The sequence below is a fragment of the Pagrus major genome, chromosome 17 (genome assembly GCF_040436345.1).
Source record: "Pagrus major chromosome 17, Pma_NU_1.0".
NCBI classification, from domain to species: Eukaryota; Metazoa; Chordata; class Actinopteri; order Spariformes; family Sparidae; genus Pagrus; species Pagrus major.
Window position 1 is genome coordinate 17,876,699 of NC_133231.1, and position 12,642 is coordinate 17,889,340.

Below are 12,642 nucleotides of genomic sequence, written 5' to 3' on the forward strand. Positions count from 1 at the left end.
GTTTTTTTCTCAGTTGCAAATTGAAGAACATCCAGACATAATCTCTGCACCATGTAGATCTGCAGCTGCAGCATTTAACACAAAGGAAATATTAGTCACTGCGGATGACCATTCTGTAGACTCTGGCAATGGAAAGTCGTCATCGGGTTATAGAGACTGTTGCTAACCAAGTAAAGAGGAAGCAAATCAAAAGACTGAGTCAATTGGATGTGGTAAATATGACATTTTCCTACTAAAAGCCACAAAGAATTTATGTTACGTGTACCTCAAGTCGGGCCAGAAAACCAGCAGTGCTTTTATCTCCTTCTGTGTGCGGTTGTTTACTAAAATGCAGCTTCTAAACAGCTTCCATATGCTGTGATTTTTTGCTTTGTTATTTCAGTTTGGTTTGGAAAGACGTCAGACAAACATGTCTTTCTCTCATGTTGAACAGAGCAGTGCAACTGTTTATTTATTTGCCATTTTCCCACTGGTGGCAACTATTACACCCACACTAATCCAAGAAGGGGGAGCACTCTTTTAATTTCCTCTCCTGTGGTTTCTTCTTTTTTTTCTGACGTGCGAAGAATTCACTGTTCTGGAGCTGTAAAGTCTGTAGAGACGTAGAATTGAGCAACATTAATAAAATAAAACCAGACTTGAATTTTTTTACTTCTGAAAGTGCAGGAAAACATTCAGAATCTGGCAACAATCTTGTAATCATTCCACTGGCAGTCTGTTCTGTCAACTCATGCTCATATTTTGACCATAAAACCAGTTTTTGAAACAAGCTAAATCTTTTGCATTCGCTTGTCTCAATACTTTCATGACTAACAGCAGCCCTCTTGAAAGAGAATGCATTGCAGCCCTGCCCGAGTTTGTTTGCCGTTCTTTGCTCTCTGACCTCTCGGGGGAATTTCTACCCAGCGCAAACACTTCTGAACAGTTTCCGGACCCCCATCACTCACAACCACAACTTTGATCCTGATATCTTACTGTACTGTACATGATGGGAAAGAGCTGTGGGCAGAACAGCAAAAGCAGGATAATCCTTCCAGTTTAAGCTGTGGCCCTATAGAGAGCAAACTGTGGAAACTCATTAAGTTACAGTCTGCAGCTGAACGGGGAGTTTTTCTTCTCCCTCCTTTACAAGAACATGGTGGGAGGGATTGTCTGGAGGTCACTGTCAGTCTCTCAGGCTGTAATCTGCGAGGCAACGATAGCCCTCGACTCAAACTCAGTGTGAGATAGCAAGGAATTTAAGGTCTTAAATACCAAAACAAACAATAAATTACAAACATGGTGGGAGAGAAGGACAGAATTCAAATAGAGGAACACACACAGCATTCACTTTATATATTGCCTTCACTTAAACTTTACACTGATGTTGAGTAACAGTTTAAAATGACTTTAAAAGATAGAAAATATAAAAAGATACAAAAATAAAAGCATTAATCAAAACAAGTCTATAAACAGAGTTCATAAAAGCTACGAGTTGCAAAAACAATTTAATTAAAACAGGTAAAAACAGGAGCTGAATGGTTTATGATCATACCCAATTATTAATTTAGGGTGATTCGTAAAGATTTCCAGGGAGTCCGGGCATAGAAATAAAAGCAGATCATCCAAGTTCAGTACAAACCTGAAGGAGGTGCATGAAAGTTAGTCATTAGACCGAGCTTGATACAGACCAGACCAGTCGAACATAGCTGCGATATAAGATGGAAACTTCTTAATAAGGGCTGAATAGATAGACAAATACAGATGCCTATGACGTCTCACCGACAGGGAAGATCTTAGTACATGGTGATATTTTCTCAAGTGTTATCTCATGTTCCTCCTTTTTCCAGCTTTGTACAAAAAACTTAACAGTCAAAAATATATGTCCTCCAGCATTTAAAGGAGCATTCCACTGATATCTGACATAAAGTCCAGTTTACACTTCACAGACTGATATTAAGTATACCAGTTTGGGCTGGATGACTACAATTCTTTCTAGCAGGATTACAAACACGGGGTGTAGAGTTTGAAAGACATTGGAATTTACCAGGCAGGGAAACTATAACAAAATAGACCATTGATTTGCATTATGGGACATGTAGGATCCTGTTTTCTTGACCTACACTTGAGACAGGATATCTCTGGCTCTGCTTCTTAGATTTGGATGATTCTTTTTTAAGAAATTGATTCTGTTTGCAGTTCACCAACTACACGGACCTGCAATCTGACAAAATCTTGCAATCTGTAACCAAGCATCTAAAGGGATGTGATCCACACTTTTTTTTAAAAATGATATAAATATATACAGACAATAAACGATTGTATTGGTATTGAGGCCAAGAACACATCTGATTGATGGTAATTGGTTGCATTTTCATTGGTTTGCACTGCACAGAGGCCCTTGATGAATGTGGCGGAATAGAAATGTATTTATTTTGTTAAAGGGGAAATTAGATATTATAAGTAACCATGCTGACAAACAAATCTAATTTACTGAATATTTACCCAGGGGTGTGTCTATAAGAGGGCATGAGGTGACAGTGGCCATCCCTGATATCTGATTGGCCACCCCAACTGCTACCCATTATTCGAGAATAAAGTGTGAATTTTTTTGGGGGGGTTTTCTATTTATTTGTTCACTCTGTTGTGTTGTGACTGGTGGGACTATTTATTTTCTACATGCACTTATCGTAAATCACTTTGGATCAAAGGGACATCTTTATGAATGTAAAAATATGTCAACACAGAAAAGTAACTGACACTGTAATGTTTTTAATTAAAGTATGTGAGAAATGGTAAATTACTGTTGTTCCAATGTGTGTGTGTGTGTGTATGCATGCAAGTATTTCATGCCACCCCAGTCAAAAACTCCTGGACACACCCCCGTATTTACTGTTTGTGAAGACATGAAGAAATGTTTGCTAAAGTAATAATTAAAAAAACACTTGTTTTTAATTCCCTATGAGACAAAATTAGTTACACAATTAGTTTAATAATTAGCCTACTTTTCAACACCGACTTGTTTATCAGTTTCAGCAAGAGCTGCTGATTGGATCAGTCAGCAGGTGATAATTAACAGCTGAGCTTAATGGCAAGGAAATGAGTGAAGAGTTTACAGCCAGGCTGAATAATTTTAATGATGAGAATCATGTTCACACATGTGCTCAGCCTCAGAGTATGGGAGCCCATTTCAACCAGCTAAAGAAAAGAAAAATAATTAAAACTTAGGCTTGATAAAAAAAATTTAAAAACATTCCCATGGTAAGTCATAATCATGAGATAAAAAAGTTATTATTATGAGATCAAAAGTCAGAATTATAAGATTAAAAAAACAAATTATGAGATAAAAAATCAAAAGTATGAGATAAAAGTTGAAATTATGAGATAAAAAGGCAGAATTATGAGATTTAAAAAAACAAAACAAATTACGAGATAAAAAGTCATAAAAAGTCGAAATCATGGGATTAAAAAGTCCTAATTATGAGACAAAAAAGATGAATTATGTGATGGAAAGTTGAAATTATGAGTAAAAAAGTCATAATTATGAGATAAACGTCCACACTATGAGACTATGAAAAATTTAAATTATAGATAAATACATTGGCCTAATTATGCATTAATTGTGAGACTAATGTTGACTTTTTAATCTCATACCTATGACTTGCAATGTGAATATTTTTTCACTAAACTTGCTTTTAATCTCATGTATTTTTTTCTCTGCCTGGCGGACACAGGCTTCCATACAGAGACCTTCAACTGAAGATCATAAGCTCCCATATAAGAGCACCCTAACAGCACCCAGGATTTTGCACGGATCGCTCATGAGTCATGTTGAAAAACTTCCTCCCCTCCCTCTTTTCCTCTCTCCGCCTCGTCCCCCCTTAAAGCCCACAACAACCATAAAAACTGTTTGCAGACGGACAGCACGGCAGCGTCTGTTGGACCAATTACCGGGCCGGTCTGTGCGCTGCCCCGCCGAGCGTGTTTTCCTGGGCGGCCTCAGCTCTCAGCTCTCTGCCAGGACAGTCAGCAGTCAGCAGCAGCAGCAGCAGCGGCAGCGGGACAAACAGTACACAGCACGCACAACATCAAGTTAACAATGGGCTCCTCTCGGGCTCTGGTCTGCTCCACCGCCTTTGTGTTGGTTCTACTGAGCTCAGCATCCAAAGGTTGGTACTGTTGTTGTTGCCTCTCCTCTCTGTTGTTGTTCTCATGTTGTGTTTGCTTCTTGGCTGGCAGCCGGGCTCCATTTTTGTTCGTCTGGAAGTGCGTTTATTTCGCCTGCAGACCTCCTGACATTCACCCTGTATCTTTAATAAGTCTGGTCTGAAGTCTCCAGTGGTGGAATGTAACTAAGTACAAGTACTGAGTTACCTCAGTACAATTTGATGTAACTTATTCTTAACTTGAATATTTTTGTACTTTACTTATTGTTACACTTATGTCATAGCTATATTTTGCACATTTCTATATAAGGTAATATAATATAAGATGATACTATTGACATATAAAGATACAAATATTTTACATGTCAACTAACAGATAGTTACAATTATTGTAAATAACTCCACCTCAACCAGCAACAACATTAGACTCAGTAATGATATATTATATCATGTGTTTATTATATTATATATGTTTATTATATTATATGCACTGATGGAATGTAACTAAGTTATTTTACTCAACTACTGTACCTGTAAATGTTGTGATACTTGTGCGTACTACTCGACTATTTCCATTTTCTGCTACTTTATATTTCTATCGCACCACATTTTGGAGGCAAATATTGTACTTTTACTTCACTACATGTATTTAATAACTTTATTTACTAGTTACTGTAGATTTCATGCTGCATCAGAGCCGAAGCAGCAATTTTCAAACAAAAGTATCTTATTAATCTGCAATCAAGTGAAAAACACAGATTCCAATAATCAGAAAAATGCTAAGTATTGTATCTGATAATCGGTCTTTGTATAAAACATTTACATAGATGTAAATATTTGCATGATTTACTTTTACTCTTACTTAGTCATCTAAATTTAATGTCAGAAAATTACATGAGGAAGTACATTTAGTAACACTGACAGTATAATGGGTACTTCCTTTTAAACTCAGCACATTTTTTCTGGTATTACTTCCAAAGTTTTACATAACATTTGAAAAGCATGACTTTTACTTGTAATGGGGTATTATTACACTGCGGTATAGCAACTAACATTTAAAGGAATCTTCCACCACTGGCTGTCTCCCAGTATAAATTGCGCATTACAGAAAACCAGTGAAGTGTTACATAACTTTATCTGGCTCTCTGCCCCTCTCTGTCTCTCCCTCTCCCTGTCTCTCTCTCTTTCTGTGTACAATTTTTCCAGATGAGCACAACGATGAGCAGCGCGAAGCCACCTTTGACCTTGACAAAATCATGCAAGGTGTGTGCATTCACGTACGAGTGCAGTATCTCTGCGAGGACCATTTAGAAGCTCAGCTGTTCAGAGTGGCATTTGGCCAGCTCTCACTACTTCAAGAGGCTATTTCAGTGTTAGGACCTGAGTTTAAGATTTAAGAAGCGCTCCACTGATTTTACTCATGAAGCTCAGTTTGCTTGTCTCAAGGAGTGATACTTACATTTGAAATGAGCTTTCTAATGTCTGCCAGGGATCTGGAGGGAGCTCTTTAAAGTGTGAGAAAGTAATCCTGAGAGATCTCCTTTAAAAGTATACTATGCCGGATTTTACTACAAAACAATGTATAGACTCAAAAATAATCCCTCTCAATCATCACTCATGACATTTCAACATTTTTATTAGTTTCTCAGTGAATAATACGTGGAGCTTGATGAAAAAATGAGTGAGTAGAATTTGATGCAAATTAAAGGGATTGTTGCGCCTTGACCGAGACAGATTGATTGAAGATTGAGATTGAGATTGAAGTCTCTGCCCCAGGTCCTCAATTACCGATGCTTTGGGTTGAGCGTTTTAGGTATTTGACAGCCTGGGACAAACTCAACAATCAACTATCTTTCTCCAGATTCGCTTACTGCACCTTTGAATGGAGTGTTTACAAACACCTACTGACAAATCCTGCATAGTATGCATTTAAGTTTAGGTCAGAGATGAGTTCTAATAGGCACTCTTATAGGTTAATATAGGTCAGGTTCAAGTAAAGTACAGTATTAACTTAAAGATGTTATTGATAACATTCAGTCAATAAATGTGCCATTTCATCTCCCTCCTTCCATTGCATTCACATCACAACATCGCTATTGTTCCAATCATCTGCCCCCTCAAGCGGCTGCCAGTTTGTTGTACTACCTAACATAGCTAGCTGACCTTAACGTTGCTAACTTTAAAGTCCCTAACGCAACATTAATACATTTACCTCACTAATGCTAGCTAACGTTAACGTCCCTAACGTTAGCTAACTTATGTTAGGGCAGTTATACATCCGCCATTTTTACGTTTTTTCCCACAAACTGGCAACTACCAAGAGTCTTGTTGTTGACAGAATATGATCTTTAAGTATTTGAGACTGTATAATATTCTTATTTTGAATTAATTTTTTAAAAAATCTTTCAGAGATGCAACAACCAGATTCAACTTTCATGTTGCAGAGACCGTTGGACATGTCAGAGCTCTTGGATCCCAGAGGTAGACTACACCTACCTACCTACCTACGTCCCTCACGCTAATATGTTAGGGCAGTTATACCAAGAGTCTTGTCGTTGACAGAACACCACCTGATACCAACGGTGTTATACTATTGGCTGACAAACGTTGTTAGAAGCCGGAGCCAACTGTCTGATTTTTTACACAGAGATGAACAAAACAATAGTTTTGGACCCGACAAACATTTAAAAATTATTACCTCAAAATGATATTTTTAAGGTTTTTTTTTAAATTTAATTTTTATTCTGGACCTTTCTACAAGCTCTGTAGATGTATTATTTTTGAAACAATTTGTCTGCATAAAAATGTTATCAATATGACCTTTAAGTATTTGAGACTGTAGAATATTCTTATTTTGAATTAATTTTTGAAAAAATCTTTCAGAGATGCAACAACCAGATTCAACGTTCATGTTGCAGAGACCGTTGGACATGTCAGAGCTGTTGGATCCCAAAGGTAGGCTACACCTACCTACCTACCTACCTACCTACCTATAAAACACTTGAATTGTACTGTTTAATAATACAGCCTTTATTCTGTGTCCCAGCGGATTCCAGACCAGGAGGACGTTCGTGTCTATTTTCCTCTCATTCGTTTCAGTTTTCTATAACTTCATGTGTGCCATCAAGTAACGGTATGATTCCCATCCTTTCCTTTTAGGCCGACCAAGTTTTGGGCCCCGTTCCTTTGGTGGTCCTCCCGCGCTGGAATATCCCGTTCAGTTCCCCCTCGCCCGGCCGTCCTCTGACAATCTCCCAGCCATCTGTCTCCATGGAGACCAGCGTCCCCTCTACCCACAATCTTACTTTCCTCCCTCTGGTTTTGGCTCGCTGAAGCGAAGGGCCAGTGCTGTCAATAATGCAGAGTCTTGGTTCAGTTCATGTTGCCAACGGAATGAGACATGGGGGAGGGAAGTGACGCTGTGTTGCGCCACACAGGCGGTGAGTTTTCACAACAGCTCCCACGGCTGAGTCATTAAGTTTATAATCCCTATAAATATAAAATGAGGATATCCTGTGTCTTCCTGACCTAGTTCTGCTCCTCTTACTTTTTCTTCTTATTTGGCTCAACATAATTCACAAGAAACACTGGAACATGATGAAAGAGATAAAATTGGATCCCAAACAAATAGGATTTCCTGTTAATAACCAAATGTTCTCCACTTAATACCTCATGTAGAGGAGGGCTCTCATAGATGTCATATTATTACCAACATTTATAACTCAAAGCAGCTACAGGGAACTTTAATTTTGTGTTTATTCTGGCAACCCCTGTGAACAAAAGCGGTATGAGCAGCAACTCCTTGATTTTTAAAGATCTTGACATGGCTAGCGTGTGCATATATTAAAAAAGTGAGTAAAAGAAAGAAATATATTTTTATTACTTTTTCTTTGTTAAACACAGCTGATAGCAGGATTGATAGCAACGAGATCATTTATATATTTGTGGCTTTAACGATGATATGATGCCGAAACAAAGTAAACTTTAGACCACAGAGCAGCTTTCCTCAGTGTGTGAGACGCCTTTATCCTCAGTAGCACGGCATAAAGACATTTTTTTATTTTATGACTTATCCAATCCGAGTAAGTCAGAAACATATTTGGTGGCATGCATTAAGAATAACTACTGTATAAAACCATATGGAAAATCTTCTCGCTGATTGTTTGCTTATGTAGGTCATATAGAGGCATCAGTATTAGATTGTTTCATAACCAGTTAAAAACTCCCTCCGTTTAATATTTATAAAAATTGTAATCCTGACGCTTTAATTTATTTGTCCTTGCCTCATATACTCGTACCAAAAACAATCTTCTTTTTGCATGTTTTTGCATAACCCTGGATATAAAAAGGGCATGAAACATTCTTCACATTGCAGAGCTGATGGTGCTCGCAGTTTTGAAACAAAGTTGAAGGCCTTGGGCGCTGCCACTTGATAAGCCCATTATATGCAGCCCTGCCTGACATGCCTTGGCATGAGCACCAGTTTAGCTGTCAGAAGACAGGCAACAAACCTGTTCCAAATACTTAAGTGAATAAAGCTTTACCTTAATCTTATCGCCTACCTCCTACCATGTTTGTTTCTCACTATACTCTACATAATTGCAGGGTGGCCCATTCACTCAACACACATCCTCAGGCGTACAGACACTATGTCAATAAGTTAAGGATTTAATACTGTCTGTGTTACTCTTCTGTGATTGCTTCAGTGGGAGCTGTCAGTCGATTCCTTCTGTGAGGAGGACTCATCAGTAAAGGATCTCGTTTATAAATGCTGCATACTCAGCGGCAAAGACAGGTTAAACTGCTTCCACAACGACGCTCCAAACCCAAACTACGGACCGACAGAGGAGCTGCCGGTGCCACCGCTCCCCTCCACCTCCACCGACAGCTTCAGCTTTGACCCCAACACTTGCCACGGCCAGAGGTATGAAGGGTAATAAATCCAGTGAACACCAATAAAAATGTCTTAGTTAGGAAGCATCATTAAGTTTTTCAAATCAGTGAAATTCAAGAGTGATAATACAGGTTCTATGTTTCTTTTAGGTCCACTCAGCAGTTGCTGAAGGACACTATACAGCATTTATGCTCCTATGCAGAGGACATATTCAGACGTTTCTCTAGCAACTTTTAGTATGTTGAGATTCTGTCAATGCCTTAAAGAATGTGTCTGGCAAAATGTGTCATTGAGAATCTACTTTGTCCAGAAACTATTAAAAACATGAGCCACACTGTTGCACTGGGTGACATGTTCCTTTATTACAATGAACATTGACACTGCAGTTTACTTTGAGTCATTCCCACATACGGTGTCTGCTGCTCTAAACACACACTAAAACACCAAATGTGTATTAATACACCACTGAAAATAGTCCATAATAAATGCACTATTTACTCCTTTTTGAGTAACATTAGCCAGTAAAGGATTTACATCTTCAGTAGTTACTGGGACTGAAAAAGACAAGGCAGGGAAGTCAGAAAGTGTTGAGGGACATACAGAATTGAAAATGTCAGATCCTATGTGATTTGTGCTGTTCACACTGTTATGAAAAAAGAAACAGATATGTGTCACATATGAGCAAAAAAATGTGGCCAATTATGTCTACTGTCTGAACATTAAGACAGGCATTAGGACAGAAAACAGGCCCTGATGGCTGGTTGGTGAGCAGTTCTTCAGTTACCAGTGAGACAGTTCACTGATCCATGATCCATACATTTGACTGATTATCAGATGCCAACACACGCCACAGTGGTTTATAATATTATGAGGAAGGATTTTACTGTTCTGGAATGGCATTATTGTGGCAATAATTATATATTGTACACTTGCACATCTAATATTTGTTTGGCCAATGCAGACAGAGGTTCAATTTATTTATTTATTTTTTTGCTGGACCACCCAGCGTTTGTGTTTTTGTTTATTTTGCCAGAACCCTAATCACTGAAACTGCATCAATATAGTGAAGCATTTTGATGAATGATGGGGCTGCATTTTTTTGGGATTTGATGACAGTAGCTGGGTTTCCATCGCAGAAACTTTCCCCAGGCACTAGGAACATTTGGAGGAACTCAGTGCATTTCCAACTCAGGGACCAAGTTCAGTGAACATTATTTTACCCAACAAAAAGTTCCTGATGGAGGCTAGCACTTTCAGAAAGTACAGGAAGTTGAGAAGAGTCTGGGGCGTGCAGTGCTGAACATTTCTGGTTCTCACATTGGTTGATTTCTCGCAGCATTTTATTTCAGCCACAATATCACTGTGCTTTGACACATCACCATGAAGTTGAAATCAACAATTGGTCACACAATGAGTTATTTGCCTAATCCTCTCAGGGGTTTTTAGACCATGGTGGAAATGCAGACAGTGGGCTGCAGTAACTTTTTAGTGGTTCCTGAGACTAAAAGTTCAGGATCCTTTGGGTGGAATCACAGCTAATAAGGCAATTATAGAGTAACACCAACCTTATCCTTTAAGATGGAGAAATTGAATTGAGGTCAATTAAAAAGTGTGATTATGAGACATCACATTGCAAAACACACTTATGCCTCATACTTTACAGGACGGTGATGACTCCGTACAGCATCAGAGAAAACAGAAGAAAGAAGATGAAGAAACCATCTACTTCCCAAAAAGTTGACATCAACTTTCCTCCTGGACGGCCAACCGCTGACACCATTGAGTCATTGTGTAACAACCAGAAGCTACGGCCCCTCTATACTGTTAAGTGCCTGCCCGGGTCAGGCTATGAGCAGCTGGCTCGTCAGGCAAAGAGCGTGAATCGTATTGAAAAGGGATTCAAACAGTGCTGCAAAAAGAAGCAGGATGTGCTCAAATGTGCTGATCAGAAGGTATAGCATTAAACATAACATGATTAATTAATTTAGTCATTTTTGGTACCTTCTCACATCCTTTCTCCTTTTTGTGTTTTAGTGGCGTGAAGAGCTTGACAAGTTTTGCGTGGGTGAGAATGGCGAACAGGTGGATTTCCACTGTTGTTCCGCGGCTGAGGGGGAAAATGATCGATATGACTGTTTCCAATCAACTTCTCCCGACCCACATTACAATATGACATCCCCCACTGAGGAGCTCTCACTGAACAAGATCTGTGACACTCACAAGATCATCAAGAAGAAGTAAGACAACACTTCCTACAACTGTCCTCTAATCTGTTTATCTGTTTTCTCCACGCTCCTTTAATGTTCTTTGTGTTTGGCGTTTACATGATTTATGTTTTCTTTCTGGGTCTTTTTTTATGCATTCCTCTCTCTTGTCACAGAAAAAAAAATGAATCTCAGATGTGTTTTATCTCCTGTTGTCATGGATCTAAACATATGTGTGCAATCTGTGACCAGTATAGGGTGGAGAGAGTAACGTTGTCACTGCGTTGTAGGTACTCTGTCGGTTTTCCTCTCAAGAGCTTTGTGAGCCAATGCTGCCCCCTGCCTGAACAAGACAAGACCTCTTGTTTTGTGCAAAGAGTGAGTTAAATAAGGAAGTGAGCAGATCAAAAGACAAAGTTTGGGATGGGAACATTTTAAATGTGATATTTGAAAATAACCTCAAATCTGTATTTTCTAATGCTGTTTGTCTTCTGTCTGGATCTTCTTCTCTCATGAAATCAGATTAAGGAAAAGTCAGAGAAGCTGTGTTCATCAAAGAAGGCTTCTCCTCCAGCTGTCCGCCGCTGTTGTCGTGGGTCCTTAGAAGAAGCTCCACAGTGTATCTCCAAAATTCTCATGGATGCTGTCACCAAGGCAAACAATGTCTTACGCCAAAAGAAGAAGAAAAGGTGCCCTCTCTCCTAAACCCTTGGCGCCGGACCATTCAAGGAAACAGCAAGCTAGCAGCAAAAGTGACCTAAAATCACTAAAGAGGAACAATTATTCCGGCACAAATCCAATTTAGAGGTCTATTAGAATATTCAAAATGTGGACCAATTTCTAGCTTCATCTACTTCATTTGAAATCACATGAGAAGCATTGTTATCACAAGATTACATTTATAAAGAAACAAAAATATTGTTAATGCTTAGTCTGTCAGACAGACTGTTGTCTGTGTCACACCACTATTTTTATAGGCTGTTCTTTACACATTTGATTATAAATGCATTTTTTTAATTCCTTTTTGAGCTGCAAGATCAGTTTTCTTCTTTTTATATGGGTTTGTGGTTAAGATCATATCTACAACAGCTCTAATAAAACGTTTTACATATACCTTTCGTGTGGTTTACTGTCTCCTTGCATGCAGGGCCTGTGTAGTTTAACCACAGCGTCCCTGGTAAAATAAGTTGATTTTTTTTATACCTAAACTAAAGAAGCCCTAAAGGGCCATGCATTCATACATTTTATTTCCTCTGTTTTCCCGTGATAACGAGTTAATTTCATTTGTTTTCTCGAGATCTCGAGTTATTATCTCGAAATAACAACTGCTGTTTTCCCGAGATAACGAGATAATTTTCTCGAGATCTCGAGATAACGAGATAATTTTCTCGAGATAACG

The 12,642-nt window shown here is 38.7% G+C and overlaps 1 protein-coding gene across 1 annotated transcript; it reads left to right on the top strand.

Annotated features, from left to right (window-relative positions):
• Positions 1-3,896: 3,896 nt before the first annotated feature.
• ecm1b (extracellular matrix protein 1b) lies at positions 3,897-12,356 on the top strand. The gene is made up of 10 exons (XM_073485137.1): positions 3,897-4,148; positions 5,352-5,408; positions 6,555-6,626; positions 7,029-7,100; positions 7,305-7,585; positions 8,852-9,069; positions 10,703-10,991; positions 11,074-11,276; positions 11,534-11,621; positions 11,766-12,356. The coding sequence occupies exons 1-10, from the start codon at positions 4,079-4,081 to the stop codon at positions 11,946-11,948; spliced, it is 1,533 nt and encodes a 510-aa protein (XP_073341238.1). The 5' UTR covers positions 3,897-4,078; the 3' UTR covers positions 11,949-12,356.
• Positions 12,357-12,642: the final 286 nt, after the last annotated feature.

What these genes read in the sequence shown, in the direction of transcription:
- ecm1b (XM_073485137.1), top strand. Translation starts at nt 4,079, where the DNA reads ATGGGCTCCTCTCGGGCTCTGGTCTGCTCCACCGCCTTTGTGTTGGTT. An exon ending in AACACTTGCCACGGCCAGAG is followed by an intron (nt 9,070 to 10,702) that starts GTATGAAGGGTA and finishes CATACTTTACAG; the next exon opens with GACGGTGATGACTCCGTACA. An exon ending in TCAAATGTGCTGATCAGAAG is followed by an intron (nt 10,992 to 11,073) that starts GTATAGCATTAA and finishes TTTGTGTTTTAG; the next exon opens with TGGCGTGAAGAGCTTGACAA.